Below are 25,917 nucleotides of genomic sequence, written 5' to 3' on the forward strand. Positions count from 1 at the left end.
CTCACACAGGCTGTGGATCAAGCAGCTCTTCCATCCTACCACTGTCAACACGTCATTGCCTTTAGAAAAGGCAGTGTGACTTTGCAGAGCCTGTGGCTGAATATTGTGGGGTGGATTTGAAATAAAAATGTTCAAATCCATGTCCTTAAGATGCATTGATTTCTTCACCTGCAAAAAAGGATCCATGTGGCTGGACAGTCCTTTGGTTACCTGCACTTAGACTGCAGTTGGGAATACCTTTCTTGATGCACAGATACTGCTTTAAATCCCAAACTAACAGTGCTGTCCTATTGCTACAGGAATTCTTATCAGGCACAGCATACTGGATGAAGGGTAGTGTTTCAAACCTTGTTTCTGATGTGCCTGGGACTTTGTGCTCAGGAAGTCCAGGGTGTCAAAGCTGAAGGACCAAGCTGTTTGTTTGCTACCAGTACTGGAGTGGAACAGGAGGGTTGCAGGAGTCTTTGGTTGATGAGAGGTGGGAAGTCAGGAGCTTCAGTTTTGTTTGTTTTCCTTAAGTACTTGCAAGGACCTTACTGATCATCTTTTTATAAACGTTCTATCTCTCTATCATCAAAAGTCAAAATTTTAACTTTACTGTAAGTTGCTTCCTAGTTCTTGTCAATGTGTTATTGCAATATCCAGATCCAGGAGTGAAAAAAAAAGGATGAAAAAGGTTCTAAACAATGGAGGTTTGTTAGTAAGTGACCTTTTTATTGTTGTGATTCACTAAGCTCTCTTTTTACAGATGAAATAGTACAAATTAGTCACTTAGCTTAAACTCCACTGTTGCTAACATCCAGGCAAGTGAAAGAAAATGGGAGAGAGCTTTGCAAAGGTGAAGTGTTGATCTTTTTAGAAACATTGTCATTAATTGGGAGTCCAGCAGAGTATTCAGCAGGAGATGTAATTACAAAAGGATTAAGGTTTCTGAACAAAACTTAAATAAATATTGAATGCATGGGAGGGAATTAACAAGGTTGAGTCTTCAGCTACATAAAGTCCTGAAAATTGTACTTCAAAAGTGATGTGTGTGGCTTCTGATTTCAGCCTCTGCTGGCTGTGGGGTCTTTGTAGTGTTATTGATCGTTTTTCTAACCTACGTTTCTAACCACGTCTCCTGCCACTCTGAAATCAATGTTGATTTGGTTTTGGTTTTTTGGTGTTGTTTTTTTTTCCCCCAAAAAATAACCTGAGAGTAGTATTGGGTATGAATGTTTTGGAAAAGGACTGGGGTGACAAGCAGGGAACGAGTTGGGGAAGCATTAAGCTCATCTACTCTTGATTACAACCAAGGCTACAACCTTAGATCTGCCTTTATGACAGGAGTGTTTTTTCATGGTGATAATGATCAGTGGGTGTGAAATGGAAAAGATTAGCAGCTGGAGAAGGGTGATGTATTGCTGCAAACTTTTTTCCTTTTTCCTTTTAGATTAAAAGGAACAAACTTGTTTTAAATCAGAGCACTCCTCTGCATGGTTTGCCTAAGGTGTGCCCACGTTATTTGGAGTGACAAACCTAAATGTGTCATAACTGGTGATTGCATGAGAGGGCAAACATTTAATTGATAAAAATGCTGCCATTGACTTTGGTCTTTAATCAGGTCTGTGGATGGAGTCTCTTGTCTAAACTGCCACTTAGGAGCTGTGTAACCTGCAGAGTTTCTCAAGGAGACTTTTTGATAGAGATGAGAGCTCCCACTTCCAAGGCAAAATGTCACGCAACTTAATGAAGTATGAACTTCAAAAGGCTCAGAAAGAATGCATTGACCCTCTCTTAATATAACCTAGGGTTTGGGTACAGTAGGTCCTCTCTTCTGTTAATGAATGAACTGCTCCTGTAAATTTCCCAGTGTGTCTTGCTTTAATCTAAAATGGAAAAAAACGATAATACTTATAATATTTTTTTCCCCACTTACATATTCATATTGAATGATGTCCTACTGAAGTGCACTGTTTATTCCTGAGAAAAGCAATTGTGATACCCTCTGATGTTTGTGTTTTAAGAAAAAAAACCCAACCCCTTCTGGATAAATATTAAAGGATTGAAGAAAAAAAGGTTCTCAATACAGAGAGCTTGAGGCTTCTGGCAGCAGTCTGTCCCAAGTGCTGTGGCTCCCCGTGCTCCTGAGTGCAGAGAGGTGTTGCACCTGATGTCCAGCTTCTTGCTGTGGCTGAAACCATCTCAGGTGTCACTTGTGCACTGTTTTGTGCTGGACAATTATTGTTCTTCAGGAATCTCTACCAAGGGGACAAAAGGACAAAATGAAATACCTTTGTAATTTTACAATAAGATGTTGTCATGAGGTTGGCAGCTGTGGTTTAGTTACTTTTCTACTAACACTGAATTTTTTTGCTTAGCGGCATTTATGGTGACAGAGGCCACTGAGATGCCTGAATATCTGAGGTCAGTCCAGCAGAAAAGGTAGAACATACCTTGCATGCTTTTGATGTGGGAATTTCTCACAAAAGTCACTATACAGAAGCCCTGTCTTACTTTCTCTTGCGTTCCTTAGGCAAGAGGAGAATGAGCCTTGATGTTTAGTTCAGCTCTGTGGTTACAGGATCTGATAAACCTCTTGTCTTTTATTTGTTAGGTACTTGATTTCTTCATAATGACAAACTAGTTTTCTGCCCCACCTTCAAAATGTCTTTGAGTTATGAATGAGTGAAGGCCTCTGAGCACCTTTAACAAATAAAATATTTGCTTGTGTTGCTTGTGGAAGAACCTGCTGCTTGGTTTTAAGAAAGTCATCCGAGGCGCCTGAATAAACTGATTTTTTGAGAGGTGTATATTGCTGCCTGTCTGGCTCTTCTTTCGTTCTCCATGCAAAATGCTTCCCTCAATAAACTGTGCTTGACCTCATCTTTTTAGTTTTTGTCACTTAGATCCTTGATTTAGATTCTTTTCATCCTTCGCTTCCCCAGCTCTGGTCTGCATCATGCAGGAAGGCATCCCTTCTGTGGAAATGGGTGTCTGGCAGCTGCCACCTGAGCTCAGAACCATCCCCTGGCAAGCTCCCTGCTGCTTCTGTGTTCCCCTATACCGTAAAGGCAGACTTTGGATGCACAGTTTGGTTATCATGAGGCTGGTTGCTTGGCTTGCTCCTGTTAAGTGAGGCATCCACTAGCCCGTGAGATCTGTGCAATGTTAGCACAGGGTTGTTTGTGAAATGGTCACTTTTGTGCATTTACTGAAGGCAACTTTGGCCAGGAAAAGTCAGACAAGGCTGCCAGATCATCAGCATCACCTTCCTGCAGGATAAACCCTTGCTTAAATTGCAGCTCAGTGGCCCTTTCTCAACCCTTCTTCCATATTGTCTTGGGACTAAAAGTGCTTGTTATTTGAGCTCAAAGCCCTCCTCCCATCATTATCTATTTAAACTTTTCTTCTGTGATCCTGTTTTGTGGAAATGAAAGTGCTGGTAAACAATAAATGGTCTGGCTTGAAGTCTGGAGCACTTGTCTGAAATTCTGCCTTTAACTCTCCACTGCTTTGCAGCATTATGTGTGAACTTTATTATGACCTGCAGAAGAAAAATGCCAGAGCTGGTACAGCTGGTAGGGGTGGGAAAGCAGAGACAATGATCTGCTTCTGGGGAGTTGTTAAGATTGTTTCAGCTGGTTTTCTGAAGCTACAGAAGGAATCCTTATATTGTCATACTAAGTTATATTAACATTGGGTGAAATTATGTATATATCTTGGGCTCTTCATTTAGGATTCTTTATTTCTTGTGCTAACTGGTGAGCTGGGTAATGCCTGGACAAACACTGTCTCATCCCCAGCATTGCTGACAGTGTTGCCTCCTCTCCTCTTGGGAGGAATGAGCAACAGAGATCAGGACTTCGGTTTAAGAGGATGAAGAAACTCTTCAGCTACTCTTCCTCTGTGGAATGTATTTATGTAGAGAGTTCATAAATATTATGTTACCTTTAAAAATGATCAAACACATTTCCTATCTCAGTCATCAGAATACATGTCTCTGCTGTATTTCCTTGAACAAAGCACTGACAGTCATTTTGTTAGACTAGAGTTCTGTCAGCAGAGCTGATGTGAGAGCAGTGGTTATGAAGATGTTGATTGGATGAAGGCACGATTTTACATAACCTCTGAAATCCCCTGAACTCTACCTACAGTGTCTCCCATTGCTTCCAAAGGCTCTGCTGCATGTGGTCTCTCTGCAAGTGCTCTTCCTCCGCCTTGTTCAGTAAAACAATTCCACATTGTGCTTAAGTGGAAAATAAAATAACTGTGGATAATTGTAGCTCAATGTTGTGCAGTGCCATCAAGTGGCAATTCTGTTGCAGGACACATTTTCAGGGCTGCTTGTGTTTGTATCGTTGTTTCAAAATGTTTCTTCTAAACATTGCAAAAGTTTCATCTCTGTAGTTGTGGTTGGCGGGGTACTTCTTCAGGAGGATAATGCTTATAATGGCTTCTGTTCTCTAATGGCAAAAATTTCAGTTTAAAAAGTGCCTCAGTCATTACAGTAGCTCTAAGTACTGTAGCTGTGAAATATTTAAAGACTGGTGAGGATATTTTGCAGCTGGCAGGAAAATGAGTGCTCTGAAACACGTTGAGCTCTCTCTTCAAGTGTTTTACTGTACTGTAGAGGAGGCTGAAGTACCAGGAAAACACCATTCTTCAACTCTCTTCTGCCTTTGGATCTTAGTGTTCAAACCTGATTATTTTTTTTCCTTTAAGACACATCAAGGCTATTTGTGAAAATGCTCCAGTGATATAAGATTGTTTCTAATAATGTGTCATCATATGTACTTTATCTTCCAGGAATTGTGACTCTCTCCACCTCTGTGGTGCCAAGAGAGTAGCTGGATTTCTGTTAGTCACTGCACACATTCAGACTGCCTGCTGTATCGCTCCTAAGCACTGCAATTTTGTTGTTATTGTTAGGTGAATAATTAGTAGGAAATACTATCAATCACTCAAGCAGCTGGTGATAAAATTATCTGGTTCAGTTCTCTAAGTGTAGGGAAGAACAGAAGAGGCTTCAGGATGAGGCTGGAGCAAGACATTCACATCAATTTGGGTGTGCTTTCTAGGAATCAATTGAAGTAGTGTCCACAATTTCTGAAAAAAACCTAATAGTAAGATCAGTACTTGTGGAAACTGGATGGTACTGGAGTGGATATTCAGCTACAGAGAAATTTTTCCATCTTTTGCCTTGACTTCATGTCCATGTGGTGACATTACATGGAGACTTGCATAATTTAAAGGTAAACCCCAATATGTTGCTGCTTTTCTGTCCCTCCATACCTCCTCCTCCTCTGTACCAGAGCTGTACAGGGCTTGTGGTGGAAGGGGCTTAGGGTTACTGTCACTAATTGCTTGTTCAGGCAGTACAGGCCATGGTGGCCAAGGACAGAAAGTGCACAGTCTGGCTAACACTAAACTGCCCCAAAAAAGGAAAATTGAATCAATATTTTCTTCACTATACTGCCAGATTCACCTAAATAATAAAGTTCCCATCACAGTTCTTCGCTGGGTGTTTGCATTTATTGCAAAAGGGTGAATGGCACTTTTCTCATTCTTGCTATTTTTCTCCTTAATTTTGATTTTTTTGCATTTTGCTGTTAATTTTATGAAGTCTTTCTGTATGCTAAAAATTTTAAGAAATGCCTCGGCTGTTTGGTTTTGTGAAGGCTGGCTGTGTATAGCAGAGGCCAGCACCAAGAAGATGCACTAAGCATCCTGTGAGCAAGTGTTGGTACACAAGTGCTGCAGAGCACATGGAGCCCTGTGCTGAGGCAGTGATACAGCTAAATTAGCTATTAACAGCCCAATCTAGTAACCTTCCTGGCTCTGTGTAGCAAAGTGGTATGTCAGGAAGATCTATCCATAAAGATAAATCATGTGTCTCTTTCAGCACTAACGAGATCCTGTTACTTTGATGGATTTCTGTTGGCAGTCTGTAGAGATCTCCTTCGAGCTGCATGGATTAATATGTGTGTAATACTTATAATAGCATCTTGACACTCAATAAAGATTCATCTTTGAGATGATTGATTTGGAGACTAAGGCATGCTCTGTCAAAGGATGTGGGCTGCTAATAACAGGTTTCTTCAAGTGTACCCATTTCTGCAGGAGTTTGTGTTGCTTGCACCAGCTCAGAGTAGGAAATCCACTCCTTGCTCTCCTCAAACCTTTTATCTCTTTGCAAACAAACCCTGCTGCAGGATTGGAGTCCTGGATTGGTTTGGGATGTGATGTGGCTGAGATGGTGTTAATAAATCAGCTGTAGCGATGTTGATTCTGCAGACAGGCAAGTTAGAGGTGTCCATGCTGTATTTTTTAGCACAGGTCACACTCAGGATGGATCTGTGGAAGCCAGCTTGGGCCTGGAGACAACAGATCAGGGCTATTTATCATAAATGTCCATGTTTTCCCACAAATTCTTTTTGCCCATAGAGTCTTTTGACTCTGTGTCCCTACTTTTCCTTGCGTCAACATTTTATTTGTCAGTGTGCTAAGCTAATCTTACTTTTGGACCAAATTCTTTCTCACCTTTGGGGGAAGAAAGTGTTGGAGAGAAAAATTTTGCCTATCTGTCAGTGTTTCACTCATGGCTTTGTGGTTAGCATTGGAAGAGGAGATCACTTGGCTTGGTGCAGTGTTAATGAAATATGGAAGGTATCACCTTGATTTGCTATGTGGTGGCAGAAAAATATGTAGCATCATTCTGCTCTTTTGGTGGCCTGTGGGCAAGACATAATGGTCTGTGATTGTATTTTCCAAAGAATAAGAGACTGCTTTGCAAAATCTGGCTTTCTCATCACAGAGGGGCTCAGTATCCACACTGTTAACGTGAAACCTTTCACTGGCAGGAATAATAGCACTGCTGTTAATTTAGAAAGGAAATAAGGTTAGGCCTGGAGATTGATTTTTTTTTTTCTTTTTTTTTTAAAAATTATTTTATTTAAACCAATGGAGTAATTCTCATTGTCTTCTTTTGTGTTTGTTTGTGGTTTTTTTTTAATTTATTTTAAGAAAAATTCTCTGCTTCATGCTTTAAGATCAAGGAGTTTGAAGTCATTGACTATGAAAAAGGACACAAATCTTCCCCAAACTTGGCAGCTTGCCGTTCTATTTATTTCTGGAGTCTCTCCCTGAAGGTTTTATCTGCAGAAGGTTGCAACACTCCACCTGAACGACATCTATCTTTCTCCACGGTCCTGACCCAGGTCACTGTCTTTATCACAGGGGATATCTCGAGGCAAGGAGGGATTTCTAGAGCTGCTCATGTTCAGACAGATTTCACAGCCCTACCTTTGTTTCTGGGGCCTGGAGTTCTGCAGAATAAACTATGTTTGATGTGCCTCCTCTGAGTCAATACTGGTGAAGTTGAGTCAGTACTGGTGAAACTGAGGATGTCTGTAATGACTGTTGTTATCTCACTGTAACAGATACCTCTGGCCTCCTCCCATGGTCCCTTCCTTTTATATATGTGTGCTGGGAGCTTGCAGGGTAAATGGCCACATCTGGAAAAGGGGATGGATGCTTCAGGCTGCAGCACTGAGGTCCACTGACAACTCACCCCATGCCAGGGCAGAGAGGGAAGGGGACTCAATTTGGGTGTTTTGAAGGTAGGACCCATCCCCAGATTCCACCCCTCAGGGGTGAGCTGTTCATCTGCTTCTGTTAACCTGGGAATAGCAGCCTGGAAGACTCTGCTGGATGTAGGTTATTTTCTTGCCACGGAAGAAGAGCATCCTGTGGTTTTATGAGGCAGCAGTGATAGTTCTGTGTCACAGCTGACTGGCTGGAGCACTTAGTCAGACCTGGAAAAACTGGGATCTAAGCCTTTCTCAATCAAAAGGGTTATTCCAGGAGATGAGAGCACTGTAATGTTTGCTCTAAAAATAGTTGCCCAAACCCCCATTTCCTTTTGCAGTCGGGAGCCTGTGTGGCTGCGCCTGTTTTTTTCTGTGTGGAGATGTCCGTGTGTCCATGTGCTGCATGTGTCCTTCCCAAATGTCATTTACACAAGCCAAGGTAACCTTATGTGGGAGGGATCTTCCAGGATACTCAGCTGAGATATGGACACTGCCTGGGAGCAGTTTAACTGTTGATCTTGTTGTGTGCTGCCAGAGGTAGATGGTAATAGATCATCAAGCATCTAAACAATTATACTGTACTTTTTTTCTTGCTTGATGATTTCTGTTATATTTTCTAAAGCTGCCTTGCACTTGCCTTTTCCATCCCCCAGCTGCTTTCAGAGTCTTCTGCAGTTCTGAGTTGGAGGTGGAATTGTCTCAACTTTCTCTTTGATTTTTGTCTAGCCTAATTATTGTCGGTGCTGCATAGTTTCCAAAGAAAACGTCATATGATTGAAAAGCCAGCTGTTCCCTTAGAAGCCATTTGGATGAAAAATACCCATGTTTGAACCACAATTCCCATTTCATTGATGGGGAAAATCAAAGCATGGGGATGTGAAAGGACTTGCCTCGTGCTGGAATTCCAGCCCGATCCTGTGCGCGCTGTGTCGAGCGGTAGCTGGGGTAGCAGCAAGTCCAGCTCCACCTGAAAAGGAATAAATAAAGATACCAATGAGCCTGAACTGAAGGAGGAGGAAGAAATGACAGCTGTGATTTTTGTGCTGTCGTCCTGTGTACACTGAAGCCCTCTTGGGAGCTGTTTAGGGCTTTCCAAAGGGGAACAAACAAAAATGCAATAAGCAATGACACAACAAAGATCTGATTCATGTTGTGAGTAGCGGAAACAAAACCAAACTTGTTACAGGTTGTGTTTACTCATCTAATCCAGCACCTTTTCCAACCTCTTTAATGAGGCATCATAATGCCAACATCTACAACAACTCTTAGAAGGAAACATACTGTGGAAGGTTTCTTTCCTTCATGTGAGTTTCTAACCCATCTAACCCATGGACTTTCCATTCAGTAGGTTTTCCCTGCATGAAAAAAACAGCCAGAGTTTGCTATCAGTGGTTGGCAGCAGAAATTTTGCTTTTCTGTTTAGAACAAATTAATGATTACTGGTTGTTAGTGTTTTCTCATTAAAAGCAGAATGTTAAAGCGATACTTGAGTGCTGAAGTATTGCTCTCTAAAGCAAGCTTCATTTTCATAAGTATTTTTAGACTCTGTGTGGAGGTCAGTGAATGGTTAGTGGCTTAAGTAATGTACTTCAAAATTCCCAGTATGAACCATGGGGGGGAAAACCAGCTTAAAAATCACATGCTTCAGCTATAAAACTACAGCTTGACTTTTTTTTTTGTGGTTTTGGGGTTTTTTTGGTTTGGTTATTATGTTGGTTTTTGTTTGTTTGTTTGTTTTCAGAAACATTAAAATTTGTTAGCCGACACACTAAGAATATTTTTTCCCTTCATAGTTGATTGTAGAGAAGTCTACCTATTGCTGGTAGAGCTGATATCCCTCAGGGAACCTTTCCCACTGCCAACTAAACGCTTGGTTTTCATGTAGAAGTCTTGAATTCTGCATTTGCCAGGGTTGTTTTCGTGGTCCCAAATGATGACCAATTCCCCAAAATCAGACATTTTCAGAGCCTGAAGTGGAAAAGAAAGATGTCTTTTCATGTTTACAATAATTATTTGGTTTTGGAAGGATACTATTTTTAAGGTGATAAGTGATCTTAATTCTTTTGAGTGTAAAGATTTTGTTCACTTCATTGTCACTTCTGAATATTGCTGAGGTCTTCCATTAAAAAAAAAAAAAGCCTTTGAAGGTAAATAGTCCATTTTAACAGCTTACTCAGAGTTGCTCATGCTTTGCCTATACACAATCCACATGCCTTTAACTGCACTACTGGAAAAACTAATACCTAAAAAGGTGGAGTTGTGCTAATGCCAGCAAAATATGCTGACAAACAGGTGCCTTGTTTGGATAGTTTGGGGGTTTAGTCTTAGGAACATCATTTGGGCCTTTCTGGAGCTAATTGTATTTCTACTGCCTTAACTAAGCCACAGCTTCAGAGTAGGGCCACTCTAAAATCCCTTTCTGAATTGTTTTCTGGTTGAAAGCCCAAGATCAGGTTTGGCTTTTCCAGTGCACCCGTCCCTTGGTGAGGCAGACCACCTTTCTCCCTTTGGTTTGTAAAAGGGAATATATTTGGAGGAAAGAGCCACATCCACCTTCTTTACATCCCGTTACAACTCTCTGAGACCAGAGATTTTTCAGATCCGAACGAGGGAGAGGGTGGCCTCTTTCATGAATGGACCAAGATGGAATGTTTTCATTTCCAATGGGCTTTAAGCCAAGTAAATATTAGTCGATCCAAACTAGTTTTGAAATTAAGTTATTCTTATTTGTTGGAGCATTCCAGAGAATGGCTTTGATCTGTCTGTACTTTCACCAAAGGGATATTGGCAGGCTGGCCTCCCATTTCTAGCCATTCAGGATGAAAGAAGGGTTATAATAACCACCTTGTGTGGCAGTGATACTGAACAGATGACATTTTTTGAACAATATTAAATGAATAAAGGTAAACATACTTCAATTAAAATGTTTTTGGAGGCTGAATGCAATAGGGCTGTTGGAAAGTCTTCTATGTGGGTTGGAGGAATTTGCCTGCATTTGTAACTGATTTTCTTTAACTCCAAAGATCTTGGAAAGAGTGGGGTTTGTTCTGTGTGTTATTTCCTTTCCAAATAAATATGTTGTTTGAATATAACTTAGCAATCAAATTAAAATTGGCAGTGAACAATGAAATTGTTGGTAACTGGGAGGCAGAGATCTGTGTTGAAGAAAGATGGTCTTTTGCTTCTGGGATCTCCAATCACCTCACGCACAGTGAGCTCCACCAGGCACAGTACAACTGAGAGGTAGCTCAGGTGACACCTGTAGGTAAAGTGAAGCACATTATCAGTCTTACCAAAGATATTTGGAGACAACTTAAAAATTCAAGTAAAACAATAAATAAGATGCTCAGTGTTCCACAGTCTTTGTTGAAGGTGGGAAGCAGGGTGGAGGAGACCATCCCACCATAAAGTTCTGCTTAGACACAGCCCAAGAGCCTTTTCAATTAATATCAGCTGCTGATAATTTGTGCTCCCCTTAGACTTAAATGATACCTTAAATTAACTGAATTAAAATACAAAGAATGGAACAAGTTACTTGGAAAGAACCTCTGGAAGTCACCTGGTCTGACCACCTTCCACCTTCAAAATTAGGGCAGGTATCTCTATAAGAAGTTCAACTGTATGTTTTGTAAGTCTCAGCTTAGAGTTCAGGTTATGCAGAACCTCTGGTGTTGGGGTTTCTTAAATGTATTTACTATTTTTTTGTCAATAACAAAATAGGCAAATTATCTCTTGTGATATTGATGCAAATTAAATAGCTTTTCCTAGAAACAGGAGAGGTTTGCATGGATAGACAGGTGTTGTTGCACTCTGTGCAGATTTGCTTTCCTTTCACAGAACTAGACTAGCTGTACTTGATTTCTGAGTTAAATAAAAGAAAAAAGTCTCGTTTAACAGATATCATGTTAAACACTCAGTGCTGTTGGTGAGTGCTCTGAAGTGTCACCTGCATTTTAAGTCTAAGTACTTTTATATTTGTGCCTTAAGGGAGAAAAAGTTTGAACAAAGTTGGATAAAAAAGCCAAAGCACAAAGGGTTTGTAGGTTAAAACTTGAGATTTTGTTTTTTTGAACATCAGCTCAAAACTGGATCCATTTACTTGAAATGGAATATTTAGTTTTCAACTCAGCATGTGGACTGGTCATGCTTGAATTTAAAGCTTGATTTATTTCTTTTTGCACCTGTTTTTATTTTAACACTGACTCTATACAAGATATACTTTTGCTACATGGTTCCTTTCTCCCCAGCTGGAAGTCTGGTCTGATATTATCGCGTGAGACCTTCCTAAAAGGCACATTTGTAACTCTACAACCTCTGAAAATGCAAACTAGACTCAGTGTTCTATTTTTTTTTTTTTTTTTAATTTTTGGTTTTCTTTCCTGTATGTTACAGCACTGACCCACATATTTGATTTTAAGACCAGCGGCTGGTCATGTACTGCACTGCAAAACCTCATTTCTATCAAAACAAGGTGCAGTCCTGCCCCTGGCTAGAGTACCAGACAGGCTGGATCAGAGGAGAACTGGACATGAACTTGGAGGAGGAACAGTAAAAGAAACTGAGGGAGAAAGGGAGGAGATGCGAGACAGAGCATGGGAAGTGATGCTGACATGGGAGGGGTGTAAGGAAAGGCTGAGAAGTTGGGGAATTTTCTGCAATAGTTATGTTTGACAAAGAGAAGGGACGAACTGAGTGATCTTAAGGAGAAGGTTTTAAAGGAAATTACATGTGTGTTTTCTTGAATATGCAAATTAGAATGACATAATCTGTAATAATAATAAAAAAATCTTTTCCAGATTTCCAGCCATAACCATATGCTCAATGGGGCAGTGGCAGAGAGCTGGCAACCACAGCTGCAGTGTAAAACTGGGGCATCCAGCTGGTTTTGATCTTGATAGAAAAGGGGCAGAAGGTCATGTTACAGACTGTTGTTCCTAGTGTCTCATAGTTTATATAATTTTTCAGGCTGATAAATGACGTATGGTCGGATGTTGGAGGCATTTAAAAGACTTTTAGATGTGGCACTTGGGGACATGGTTTAGTGATGAACTTGGCAGTGCTGGGTTAGTAGTTGGGCTCTATGATCTCGGAGGTCTTTTCCAAACTAAATGAGCCTGTTGTTTTATGATCAAATGAAAATTAGTTGTGTAGTAACTGTGAGCAGTCTTCTTTCTTTGCTTTCCCTTCTCCATTGAAAACTGAAGTTGGTGGCTATTGGCTCTGTTATTTTCCATGCACATGTATGCATTTCAGGTGTATTTACTGTGTCCTGTGCTGCGTTAACTATGATAACTGTGTCTGCCCTTTATAGGTATAATTTTTGCTGATAGCAAAGATGAGAAAAATTATAGAATATACTGAGATACTGAAATAAACCCTAAAACTAAGCATTTTTCAGATTTGGTGTAATTTCACCATAGTAAGTTGCTCTTTTGAATATACCCTGGAGATTTCTACATATCTCTTCCCACAGTTGGGCTCAATATATTTTCTACCCTGTTGGCTAGCTGTGATGCTAAGGATTACTTGCATATCTAAAAATTAGGATGGGCCCCAAGTTGTGTGAAAGGTATGTATGAACAGAGAGCGTGAGCCTTGTAGGTAGAGAAGTTTTATTTGGTATGGTGCAATTCTTGGTCATGTAAACCTAACCTTGTTTCTTGTTCTTTTCCTAGGGTGACTCTGTTATTACAGTGCAGCTGACTGAGGAAGATAAAGTTGAAGATGATGTAGTTTTTTATTTGGTCTTCACTGGATCAACTGTCCAACACTGCACAAGCACAAGAAAGATTAATCCTGGGAGTCTGGAGACAATTTCTCCTGGTAAACAATTGCCTTTCTTTGCATATCAGTGTATCAGTCTATGAAGTTTGGTTAATAGAAGTGGACTGGAATGTAATGCTGTTTTGTTGGTTGTCTTATTCCTCATTTACACATTCACAGGGAGTGGAATAGTTTGGATGACTGCTTTTGCCTTTTAAAAATCTCTTTCCCGATTTTGCTGGAATTAAATGACTTTGAGATTGCGGGTATTGAATGTGTAACTATGAGATTCTACTGTATAAAATACACAATTACATTTATGCACAGTGAAAAGCTTTTAAATACCTTAAAGATAGCGGAAGGCGCATTTGCCAGGTTAGAGATGCTGTTGTACAAGTGATGTACAGCCTGAATAGTCCTAGCTACACTTATGACCTGCTTGACTTGGTGAGGTTCATTGCTGTGGTCCTGGTGGAATACAACCCTTTCCCCTAAAACCTGTAGAGCATTTCTGGAACTCTTGCAGTGGCAGGGGACGTGTGCTGCTTGGTGCCACACGAAAGCCCACAGCTCTTCTTAAGCCTTTGTGCCATCAGCAGAACAAAACAAATCAGTGCAGCATTTCCCTTTGGTGACTTCAGGACCGTGGGAATGACTGTGTTCCAGGCTGCAGTCCTTGCCATTAACCTTTCATTCTGACTTGTTGCTATGCAGCACGTTGCTGCTAGTGTGAGAAAAACGCCTGACATTTTCACTATACACAGTGTAGCTCAAGCCATCAGGTGTTTTTCTTGGGTTTGTCTTTTTACCTGCCTCCTAAGTATTGTTTAATGAGAGGCACACGTGGAGTAAAATTTGGGCTAAAGAGTTTTTTCTGCTGGAAATGAGTGGCTAAAAGTTGGCCACTCTGTTTTTTTTCATTTCCTCCTTTTTTTGTGTGCTGTTCATGTTGTTCAGTTGGCTTGTGAAGAGAAGTCTTTTTATGGTTACTGACGACTGGAGCCCCGTGCAATCAATTAGATTAGTGCTTATTTTCTCCCAGAAGAGGAGGAAGAAGGGGGTGACTCCTTCCCTGCTTCTGTGTGGTGGGCGTGGGGCTCTGCCAGCCCCGCTCCCAATGACCTCACCTCCCCCTGGGGACCGTGGCTGTGTCACCAAGAAAGGAACTGAAAAGCTTCAGTGTTCCCCTTCAGCCCATGTGGGAACCAGCGTGCCTGGTGGGATTTCTGGGCGGGAGTGATGCTTTCCTATCAACTCTGGCCCTGTTGTCCTTGGAGCAGCGATGGATGTGGCCGGGGTGGTGGCTGCCAGGTGGTACCAGGGTGATGCTCTAGGCACTGCCTCTCCTGCCATCCCCAGATGTAACTGAGTCTCTGATGGGGGCTCCCTGGGACTCATTTTGTCACTGTTAGTGGGAAATGTGACTCCCTTCGTGATTCTAAGGGGAAAGACAGAATTTCTCTCAGTTGTTCTTTTAGTAATAATGGGTTGGTTTGGTTCTTTTTTACCCAGTATAATCATGATCTTGTGGCATGTGATGTTAGATAGGGATGGGTGCTGTCCCAAAATACAGCTTCTATCAGATAAAGATTAAATGGACCTTTCAGAAATGTAGTCCCATTCCTACACTGTCTGGGGCTGCGGTGCAAGGAAAGAGGTCACATCTCAGATGTAAAGCAGCCATGTGGATAACACCTCTTCTGTGCTCATACCTCATTTTGAAGAAACTACCCAAATAAAAAATACTGTAGTGGTGCAGGGGAGAAGCAAAATGGGAAAGAACCCAAATTTTTTCAAACCCTTTGCTCACACTGATATGTTTGCCTAGTGTTGCTTCAGCACTGAGTACTCTGATTTCAATGGAACCATGACTTGTTTCAGTCCACCTCTTCCTCCTCCTCCTTCCTGGATGCCCAGTGAATCTGTAATCCTGTGTTTACACTGTTTATTCACCAGTTGCCTTGGAGATGGCTGTGGTAACTCAGGGCTGACGTTATTTGACCTCGCTGCAGGATTAGCCGTGAACAAGAGACAGTGTGTGTGAGACCAGCCCTTGTTTAAACGCCCAGGCCCAGGCACTTAGCAAGTGCTCTGCAAGGAAGCTCTTGCAAACAGCTTTTAGAGAAAATCTTGTACTTCACTTCCAGCTTCGAACATCCTTCGTTTTTCCCTGCAATGCAAGACGTGTTGCCCATCCCTGGGAGCACAACTGCTTCTTGGGGATGGCTCAGGTGGGTGAAGGAAGGGCTGATTCACTCAGGAACATACCAAGCCTCTCTGCTTACCTTGAACCACCTCTACTTCCCTCCTGGACTTGAAGGCTCTCCCCTCATTCTTGTTCAAAGTCCTCAAAATTTCATATGGTCTCCAGCAGACTTCAGATGAAGTCCATCAGGGGCTGGGGTCAAAGGGGTGGCTATAATTCAATTAAAGCTAATGTAAAAACAAACCCAGATTTTTAATTTTTTTTTTCTTGAATTTTTCAGTAGTTTTTTTGATGCATGGAGGCGTAAAAGACAGAGAAATTACTTGATTACCTTTGCTGACAAAGTTAAGCAGAATGTTTGAGCAAAGCTTTCAAAGAAAATCACATTTAAAAAAAAAAGAATCTCAACAGTATTAAGTTGCTATAGATGAAAAATTAAAGAAAATGGAATGGAAATATAAACTGTCAAAATACCTCCTAAATTCTCATTATATGTGAAAATTCTCTATGTATTTGAAAGACTTCATCCAAATAAAAGCTTGCAATTGCAGAGTTAAATGACTGCTGCGTTTTATATAATTACTAGAGCAATCTACCTCTTTCTTATGCTATCTTTATCATTAGACTCAAACACTGAATATATATAGTTCACACTAGTGTTCAAACATAAGCTTTTATTTCTGTGCATAATAAAAGAAGGGACTTCTGATTGTACATTTATGGGGGCAGCTTTTTTTTTATCTAAAAATGTGGCTAAATGTAGAGTCAGCAGTCACTCAAAGGAGAAAACACCTACCTGTATTTCTTCACTTGCTCTGAAGGATGGGAGGGGATGATTATTTATCCTGCCCTGCTATTGACTGTGTTAACTTAAGGGAAATAATTTTCCCTTGTGATAAACAGATTCTCATATGAGATGATCAATCATCACTTCAAGTATCAAAATTAGCTACTGAGATATAAAGAATTAGGCAGTAGGTGATGCTTTCTGTGCTTTCAGTAGCTCTTTGCCAACCTAAGGACACATCAGGTTACATCATCCAACTAAGCTTCTGTTTGCCTTGGTGAAAAGGTACCAAAACCTTATTTAACTATTGCTTTACTGTCCCTGTTACAGTTCTTCAATTTCTAAATGATCTGGTTCAAATTTTCAGTAATTGAAGCAGTTTTCCTCGGTACCAGTGGCACTCTGTAGTTCTGCAGAACAATTTCAAATGCTGTTTTATCAGACACGATGTTATGGTGGCAACCAGAGGTGTAATGGTTCTGGATACTGCTCGAGTTTGGATATCATTGTTTGCAAAAGCAAAAGCTTGGTCACTGGAGTTTGGGTAGTAAGAAAATACCAAAAGTCTGAGCAGGGAAGGAAGCAGAGAAATGATACCAACTGTGTTGCTGTGGTTAAACTGTTGTTGGCTGCTGAAATTGTGCTGTTGGGGATGGATGCGTGCACTTCTGTCACAGATGCTCATCCTACTGGTGTTGGTCATGAACTGAGTTTTTCAGCAACTCCTTATTACTGTAGCAACTGAGACTGCCATAATCTTAATGTATTTTTTTTTCTCATCATCTCTTCTGGGTAGGGAGGGTCACTGAAGATTGCATAGTGTAGAAAATCCGTGCAAACCAGGGAAGTGAAATTTCATTGCAAGACAACAGCCTCATCGCCTGCCTCTCTGCTAGAAAAAACACAACCTAATAATAAAAATCTGCAAATCATGATCTGGCAAACAAACCAGCAGAAGAAGGAACGACCTCATCACCACACAAGTGAAAAGCCCCAACCACATCCTGCTATGGGCAGTGGAGGCCTCTCAGCACTGGGAAGCTCTTGGGCAGATTTGGGAGAATTTTCTTGCAGATGATGTGCTGGAAGCTTGGGTATTTGGGTGGTGCATCTGGTGCAAGTTTGTGTGCCATCACCATAGCAGCTCGTGATTGGGCACATATTTTGCTTTGCATATAAAGGCTGGTGTCTAGTGTGTGGGAGATGTGTGGGAAATTTGAAATTAAATTTCAAATATGGAGAGACAGTCCAGTACTGAAATCCAGAGCTGCAGCAGCTCCTAATCAAATAAACCAAGGGTAAGAAATAGTGTGTCTGTGAGCCAAGTCACCAAAACAAGAAGTAAAATAATTTTATGAGATATAATTGCCTTTGTAAGTACTGTTGTAATGTGTTGTATCACTCTGAGCTCTGTAATACCAAAATTGCTTTTCTCTTATTGGTTGATCTCAAAAGGTCCAGGATTCTTGTATAGATTTCAAAGGGAGGAGGATCAAAATTGGAGGTAGAAAAAGAACCTGAAAGACTGTGTGTCTGCTGGTAGCTTCTTGCCTGCAGTTTCCACAGGGTTGAAACGTTCCCTTTTACTCCAAATGCCTTGACTCACTTTCTCTTCATGCTTAAGCTAAGGAGGAGAAGCAGCTTCAGTCTTTAAATTGTTCTTAATTCCACAGTTCTCAGGGTTGGGTTTTTTTTTCTTTCCCCTTTCTTTCTGCTAGTTAAAAGGATAGATGAAAATTAATTTCAGTTAGCTTGGAAATATCTTAATTTCAAACTCTTTTTTTACTGTGAAATCCTTTTATATGCTCGTGCTTTATTCTCTTCTTCCACAGACTGTGTTTTCCCTTAAGAAACAACTCTTCATAGAAAAAGTGGTATTTCATGAGTTACAATCTTTGTACTGGTAGACCAAAAGGGTAAACAAGTTGCATAACAAATGGCCACTTGGCAATACCAGTTGTGGATTTGAAAATACTCCTAATTATGAAACAAAAAATCCCCCTAAAATAGACTAAAACAGCATAGCCAAGAAGACTTTTTGCAGTCCATCCTCTTTGGTGTATTTAATTACTTTAGGCAGTGTAATTAAAAGGAAATGATGCCAGTACTTAGATGACATCAGTCACAGGAAAAAGTGATTGAATCTGTATTGAAATTATTTAACATGTAATGTGTGGGGTCTTACACTTTTGTAGGTTTTTAGGGCATCTGCAGTATGTGAAGGGCCTTAAAAATTCTTTCTGCACTCTTCATATTAGTAGTGAAAGGTTTAAAAGGAAAAACAAAGGCTCCTGTCCATTGCTGGTGCTGTACCTATATATTTCATAAGGCTTCCCATGGTGCACAATTGAATACAATAACTGTGTAAATCACACAAACACATTTCAGACACGGCTCGGATTTTTCTGAACCAGAATTCAGGGTTTCCGAAGCAGAAAAGAAACACTTTTTGGATGGTCACAGGAGATTCCTTGGCTTCCCTGTCCACAAGCCACCAGATGGCAACATCTCTTGGATGCAAATCCGCGATAGTCCATGGGATTCACCATATTTGCTGTCTGACTTTCCTGCCTTGCTTAAATCTCTCTGTAAGACCTCTTTCAACTCAGCTCCACCATGGTAACTAAGAGGATGCAATTAGCACTGGAGTCCTTGGTCACCTACCAGGCAAACCCAAACATGTGCTTCCAGCAGGGCTTTAAATAGCTGCCCAGGCTGGGGGCCCATTGTTTAATAGCTCCAATGTGAATTCTGAAAATAGGAGGTTTGGACAGGATTTCCACTATTGGAGGAGTAGGAAATGAAATCATCTTTTAGTATAGTTCTGTTTAGGGGTGTTTTGTTTAACAAGAAAAAGTCAGAAGAGTTCTGCCCTTGTAACTGCACCCCAGATCACTGGCACAGGTGGACAGATCTAAGCTGTACATTAACTTGTCTGCTGATGACTTACAGCTCAGAAATCTCCACCTTTTCTCCTGCTCATTGTTCTGCATCGTTATCATGTAGAGGAGGTTGTGTTATCATACAGATGCATCTCGTCTCTTCAGGGCTAAGTACAGACAGACCAGAACACCACGTCTTCATTTTTCATTCTTGTATTTTCCCCAAAGCAAGCTTCATTAAGTGTTCCCATTCATCCCCAGTAAGAAATTATTTAGTTCAAGAGTTATTGTCTCCTTTAAAATAATTTTTAAAGTGTGGTTTTACATGGAGATGAGGAATTTGCTTTATCGCAGCAGAATTAGTTGCTGCGCCCATCTCTGCATAGACTGAAATAGTTTTTTAATTTTTGTATTTTTCCTACAATATGTTGGCACTTCTCAAAACAGCTCCAAGTTGTGAATTGTTTCCAAGCTAGATTTAAAGTAACTTAGGAGCAGGAAGAGAAATGGGATAAAATGCAATCCTGCAAGAGTTCAGGGTTGGGTTATTAAAATTTTATCAGTCAAGCCAGCATATAAATGACCACATCTCATACTGTGGCAAAAAAAAAAGTGTGAAAAACGGAAGCATAGTCATACACATGACGTTACTCTGTGCAGTCTGAGATGTCAGCTAGGGAGAAACACTGTTGTTTGTCAGAAGAGTTAAAGTTCGAACTCAGTGGCACCAGCGTGAAGATGTTCATGATTTCACCATTTGCTTGTGATTGCTATTTTGGCCAAAGGGCCTGATTTCTGGAGAAGACTAAGGCAATCAGGAGGGGTGCTGAGGTGGCATTGTGAACCTGCTTGCATAGTAAAGCACTGAGATTTCTCATGCCTTCTCTGGGGTGCACTCACCTGTGTGATTTATTCAGTTAATGTGTTTTCAGCCTACCAAAATGCAAATCTTTATAAATAAGCCCTTCTCTCTTCCTGAGTGTCATGGTTTAACCCCAGCCAGCAACTAAGCCCCCAGACAGCTGCATGCTTCCCCCCGGTGGGACGGGGAAGAGAATTTAAGGAGTAAAAGTGAGAAATCTTGTGGATTGAGATAAAGACAGGTTAATGAGTAAAGCAAAAGCCATGTGCAAGCAAAGCAAAACAAGGAATTCAGTCACCACTTCCCATGAGCAGGCAGGTGTTCAGCCATCCCAGGACAGCAGGGCTCCATCATATGTAATGGTGACTTGGGAAGCCAAACACCATCACTCCAATTGTCCCCCTTTCCTTCTTCTTCCTCCAGCTCTATACACTGACCATGAAGCCATATGGTATGGGATATTCCTGAGGTCAGCTCAGGTCAGCTTTTCTGACCGTATCCCCTCCCAACTCCTTGTGTCTCCCATCCTCCTCCCTGGTGGGGAGGGGGCAGGAGCAGAAAAGGCCTTGATTCTAAGTTCTGCTCAGCAAGAATGAAAACATCCCTGAACTGTTTCGAGCACAAATCCAAAACACAGCCCCACACTGGCTCCTACAAAGAAAATTAGCGCTGTTCCAGACAAAACCAGCCCACTGACACACCTGGGTTTTTTTCACCTTTTTAATGAGTCAGACATTTTTCTGTTCCACATCTGAGTATGCGAATGAGGGTGTTACAGTCAACCAACCACCCTGATGCTTGTAAAGTGCCTAACTTGGTGCTTGAGCCATGTTAGGAGAAAGCCCTGCTGATTGCCAGCCAGAGCTGAAAGGTGATGAACAAGAGCAATAGTGTCTGCTCTGGTACTGCCTGGAGTTCTTTGTGATCTTGGACAAGTTACTTAACCTCATAAAAACAGATTTGGGCTGTTTTTACAGATGATAACCACATCTCCTGAGAGTGCCACAAAGCTTTCCTCACTTTTGCTAGTACTTGGAAAAAGGGCTATTGAAGTTCAGGCATTAGTCTGGCCATTAGGTGTTTGATGTGGAGAGAAGCGTTGCCCCACTGATGGTTCTTTCAGAAAGTTCATGAACTGGGGACATGTTTGCTCACATTGTTCCTGTAGTGTTTTCAAAGCAGGGGGGCAGAGACTTCTTGAGCAATCTTTCTAGTATTGGCTGCTCCTGTTACATACTGGCTCCTCTTCTGTTTGAACTGTTTGCCAGAAGTCAGAACCTGTCCCAGATTCTTACCCCCAAGTCTGACATCTTCTCAGATGTGAGGAAGCAGAACATCAAAGCCTTGTGAGTGGTTGCCCTTTCGAAGAACGCTCCCCAGGGTTTAGCGCGACGCTTGTTTGATCCTGTTGGATGAAAATGGATTGTCAGGTCTGTCACCTCTTCTAGACTGCATTTGATATCTGGGGAAGTTTCAAGAGAATAATTTTTGGCTACAGGTTAGGACATGGTCTTTTTGTCACCTTCCCTTGTGTTACATTTTGCATCTGATGTTTAACATCTGCTCCATCCAAGGGAACTCTGTGTACATCCCTGATGTTTGTCTACTTGTTGTCTGGATGGAGGTGCTTTTGCTGGCCCACAGAAGAGTTGTTTGGCTTTGTGGCAAGGAAGTGACTGTCCCAAATTCTTTCTCTGTAGCTGCTCACGGGCCATTTTTTACCTGTCTTCAATCCTGAAAGTCCACTGACTTTCTGGCAGAGTAACTGTATTGTAGGTTATTTTGCAGATGGGATTCTTATGGGAATAGACAGAAAACAGTTTTAAAAAAAGTTTAAAAAATCAAAAGGTTAGCTGTTCTCGTGCTATTAAGGAATCTTTTATTATGGTGTTTTTGTTGTTTTTTTTCTTTAACTCCTCATTCTAGCAAACTTCCACTGCTCTGCCTTAGGGAGAGCCCAGCTTGTAGCACTTGAGTCAGGCTGGCATGGCCTGCTCAGAGTGTGCATAACTCATGGCTTTGTGGAGGCTGTGGATAAAACTGATGTCTTACCTGCTCCTTATTGGGATGTCCTTAGGAAGATCAGCAAAGCAAGGATGTGTAGGGGGAGAGATGTACAGTTCTAAGTGGCATTAAATGCAAGTTCCCCCAAAGTTGCACTGTCCCACCACTTCTCCCTTCGACATTTGAGGCTTCTACTGTGGGCATGAGCAGGGTTTGTGAAGGGATTTCATATGAGCTGCTGAGTTCCCTGCCCACCCATTGGACAGTGATGTATTACGATGTATGTGCAATAGTTCCAAGAGCAGTAGAAGTAGGTCTTCCCTACCCTTATTCTCTTTTATAACATCCATACTAGTAAACCTGTGCTTTCAGTTTTCACATCATCTTGCTAATAGATGCCTGGTGCTGGGAGGAAAGAAATTTTCAGCTTCAGAGCCTCCTGGTTCAGGTACTGAGCCGTTGCAGCAACATCCATGCGTGTTTTCATCCCCGTCTGCACTTGTCTTTGATACCTTTCCAGCTGCATTTGCTCTCCTTAGGAAGCCACGCAGCCTCATCTCTGATAATTTTGGTGCTCCCCGCAGTGTCCTAATAGCAGTTTTGACCTTTCAATTAACTTCAGGATCGCCTCTTTCAGCACACAAAACCTGTACAGATGCCAAAAGCCTCAGAACAGATTTGCGAGTTTGGCTGAAAGACCATGAAGATTAGGGACATATTTTCCCTTTTGTCAGGGAAATCAACAGCAAAGGGCCCTGACAGATGAAGGAAACTTTCCCACTGACCACAAATAGGGGCTTAAATTGAATTTTCAAGCCTTTAAAAATAAATCGTCATTTTGTATTTAATTAACCAGAGTTTCATGAATGTGGTAGTATGCTGAGGTCATGGGCAAAAAGAAGCTTTTCCAGTAATTAGTGCAGGGTCCATGCCGTTCTGGCAAAAACAGCCATGACGTCAGTCTGAGGCTGGAACAAGAAACTGTGCCACATAGTGAACTTGAAACACAAACCTTATTATTGAAGGGGCATGTCTGACAACTACAAGTGCTGGCTGTGTTGGACACATAGTATATTTTTCCTTTTAAAATTGCAGAAAGGTGTTGTGGGGTTTTTTTTTTTGAGTTTCTGAGTCAATGAAATTGCTGCCATGCCAGGACTTCCCTTCTCCTGTTTCCCCTGCCCTAAATAAATAAAGTTATCGAACTTCCAACTTTTTTGTTTTGTAAATATGGAAAGTGGCCATTTCCATGTTTTTATTTAACAGAAGCAGCTTAGTTTTAGTTTTGTCATGCGAACCCAAACAAAAGGGGCAGGTGCAGCGGGGAGCAAGCACAGGGCATGCCCGGGCAGGTTTTGCTCTGGTAGCCATTTAGGTCTTTGTTTTAGGTGAAATTCCAATGTTTTCAGTACAAACCAAGTGTTGTGACAGCATTTGGAGTATGTAGTTTTGCAGCACTCCGATTCTAGTTTCTGACGAGTTACCGGAGTCCTGTGGAGCTGGGAAACAAAAATTTGACCATATAATCTGGCTTTTGGTACGTTAGCAAAATCTTCACTGGAATTACTCAACACTCTTGAGTTTACTTGTCACGGATCATAAATAGCCTGGTCAGATAATGGTGGCTAATAGTTCTTGGTTTATATTGGGACAGAGAAGAGTTACACATCTTTTCCTTTTAAAGTCTATAGGAAATACTTATCTCTGATGATGCATATAAATTCCTGAGATAGTATTATTTTTAGAATTGTGACCATTGGTCTTACTTGATTTAATGTAGACTATGTGTGTCAAAGGAGTTGGTCAGTTCTGTTTCTTCCACCCATGCCATTTTTCTGTTTTTACAGGCTTTCTGGGTTTTGTTTTGCAGGCCATGACTGCTGTGAGACAGTGAAGGTGGCACTCTGTGCCTCCAGAGAAGGTCACCCTGTTCTGGTTGTGGCAGAAGAGAGTTTCCAGTTTGTCCAGGATGAAGCCTACGATGCTGCCCAGTTTCTGGCCACCTGTGCTGGCAACCAGCAGGCGCTGAACTTCACGCGGTTCTTGGACCGGTCAAGACCCCCTGCTGCAGACGTGGACTTTCTGGATGAGAAAGTGGCTTTGGCGTTTCGACACCTGAAACTTCCAGCAGAATGGAACGTGCTGGGAGCAGACCAGTCCCTGACCGGTGAGAATTTCTAGGGCACAGTGAGACTTGTGGGTTGGCAGAGAGGTAAAAAGCCTGGGAGAAAGGGCTCCCTGCCTTGGGAACCCCCTACATGCCTTTCAAAAGGTGTGGTGGCCTCTGTGCTTACAGAAGGGACCTTTGCCCTTCCACCAACATAAAGTACATAAGGCACTGACTGATGTTTTCTCTGGGTTTTCTCTTATGAAATAGCATGAGCTGACGTAAATGGACCATATTTTAACACATACCCAGAAGGTTTCTTTGTTCGTATATAGCAATGATATGTGTATCAGCATCACACTATATCCTGACAAAAACGTGTGTGTAAAAAGTCTTGATGCTCCTGGAAACATCCTTGTTCCATAAATCTGTTGCTTTTGCTAAATGTTGGGTTTACAGACCAGGTACGAAGATTTTATGTGTAAAATATATGTTATTTTACTTGGAGAAGTTGTGGCTCTTTCCTTGAGGGTTTATATTGCATCCCTGATTGTACATCAGTTGGGTTAGCACAGAAGTCCCCCAAAATAAACCTGCACAATTTTGCAAATATAGGAAGGGGAAGGTGGGAAAGTCTGACCCTTCACCACAGCAGCAAGGGTTACTGAGAGCTTATAAATAAACCTCAAGACTGGCCCAAAGTCTCTGGTGACTTCTGAAGCAGAAGTGCCGAGGTGTTCCAGATGCTGTGGCGTGTCCGTGTTCTTGGAGTTCTTCTTATTTGGTCACGGGGGAGTAAAAGGAAGCATACTGGGGGTTTGGGAGACTAGTTCCAGTGTTTACAAATACTTGCTGGTAATTTTCAGGGTATTTTGGCAAATAGTTTCACTTCAGGAATGTGTCTATGAGGCATCTGTTATCTTTTATAGGATGCAGTGGCATAAACACTTGAATAGGACTGGCACGTGGCTTGCCTGGTGCAGCAGGCTCAGTTCTGCTCGCTGCAACAGGGTTTTCCACAGGAGATTTTCCTGCTTTATTTTTTCTCTAACTTGCTGACTGCTTTTGTAAACCTGAATACACGGACAGGCAATTCTCGCATTAGCAGACTTTGAAAGATTTGGTCATATTTAAGGGTTTCTGGACAGAAATTCAGCAGCTGTCATATGTTTACAAGGAGATAAACACCTGGTATTTTTTTCCTCTATGTGGAAGTCACTGGTGTTTCTTTCTGCATTTAAAAAAGTTGTGATAACGCAGACATCTGTGGTTGAAGTGATAAAAATATGGTCGAAGTGATCTTAATGAAAACTTTGAAGCTCTGAATTGTTGCTGATTTTGCAGGAAACTGAAATCCGGTTTCTCTTTTTGATTTTGATTATTCTTTGGAAAATCAGCATTTAGGGAAATCAGGCCATAAGATTTACATTGGTTTGTTCAGCCTGTGCTTGTGTGCCTGGAAGTTGTGGTTGTGTGGGGCTCTGAATGCTAATGGACCTGTGGAACATCTGTGGCATTCTCAGTGAGAAGGGGGAGCTCTGTAGTGCTGAATTCTGTAACTCTGATTGTTTTGACATATTGTGGTGAGGTTTTTGTAGACAGTACTATTAGTGAATAAACATAATGGCATTAAATGCAACTTTCATCCAAGAATATTAGTGCTATAAAATATGTTGCCTTTTTTTTTTAGAGTTATTTTTTTGCAGTGAGATAATTATACATAGGGTATTTGGGG

General features: G+C 41.4%; 1 protein-coding gene across 1 annotated transcript in view; it reads left to right on the forward strand.

Moving 5' to 3' along the window:
- The window catches only part of LOC113947703 (A-kinase anchor protein 13-like), a 133,900-nt gene that overhangs the window by 64,908 nt on the left and 43,075 nt on the right, over positions 1–25,917 (forward strand). Inside the window, exons 5-6 of the mRNA XM_027644547.1 lie at positions 13,247–13,394; positions 23,946–24,242. Of these exons, the coding sequence (XP_027500348.1) occupies positions 13,247–13,394; positions 23,946–24,242 (445 nt within the window). The remainder of the gene's footprint in view (positions 1–13,246; positions 13,395–23,945; positions 24,243–25,917) is intronic.

The sequence above is a fragment of the Corapipo altera genome, unplaced genomic scaffold, assembly GCF_003945725.1.
Source record: "Corapipo altera isolate COAL_440 unplaced genomic scaffold, ASM394572v1 50, whole genome shotgun sequence".
NCBI lineage: Eukaryota > Metazoa > Chordata > Aves > Passeriformes > Pipridae > Corapipo > Corapipo altera.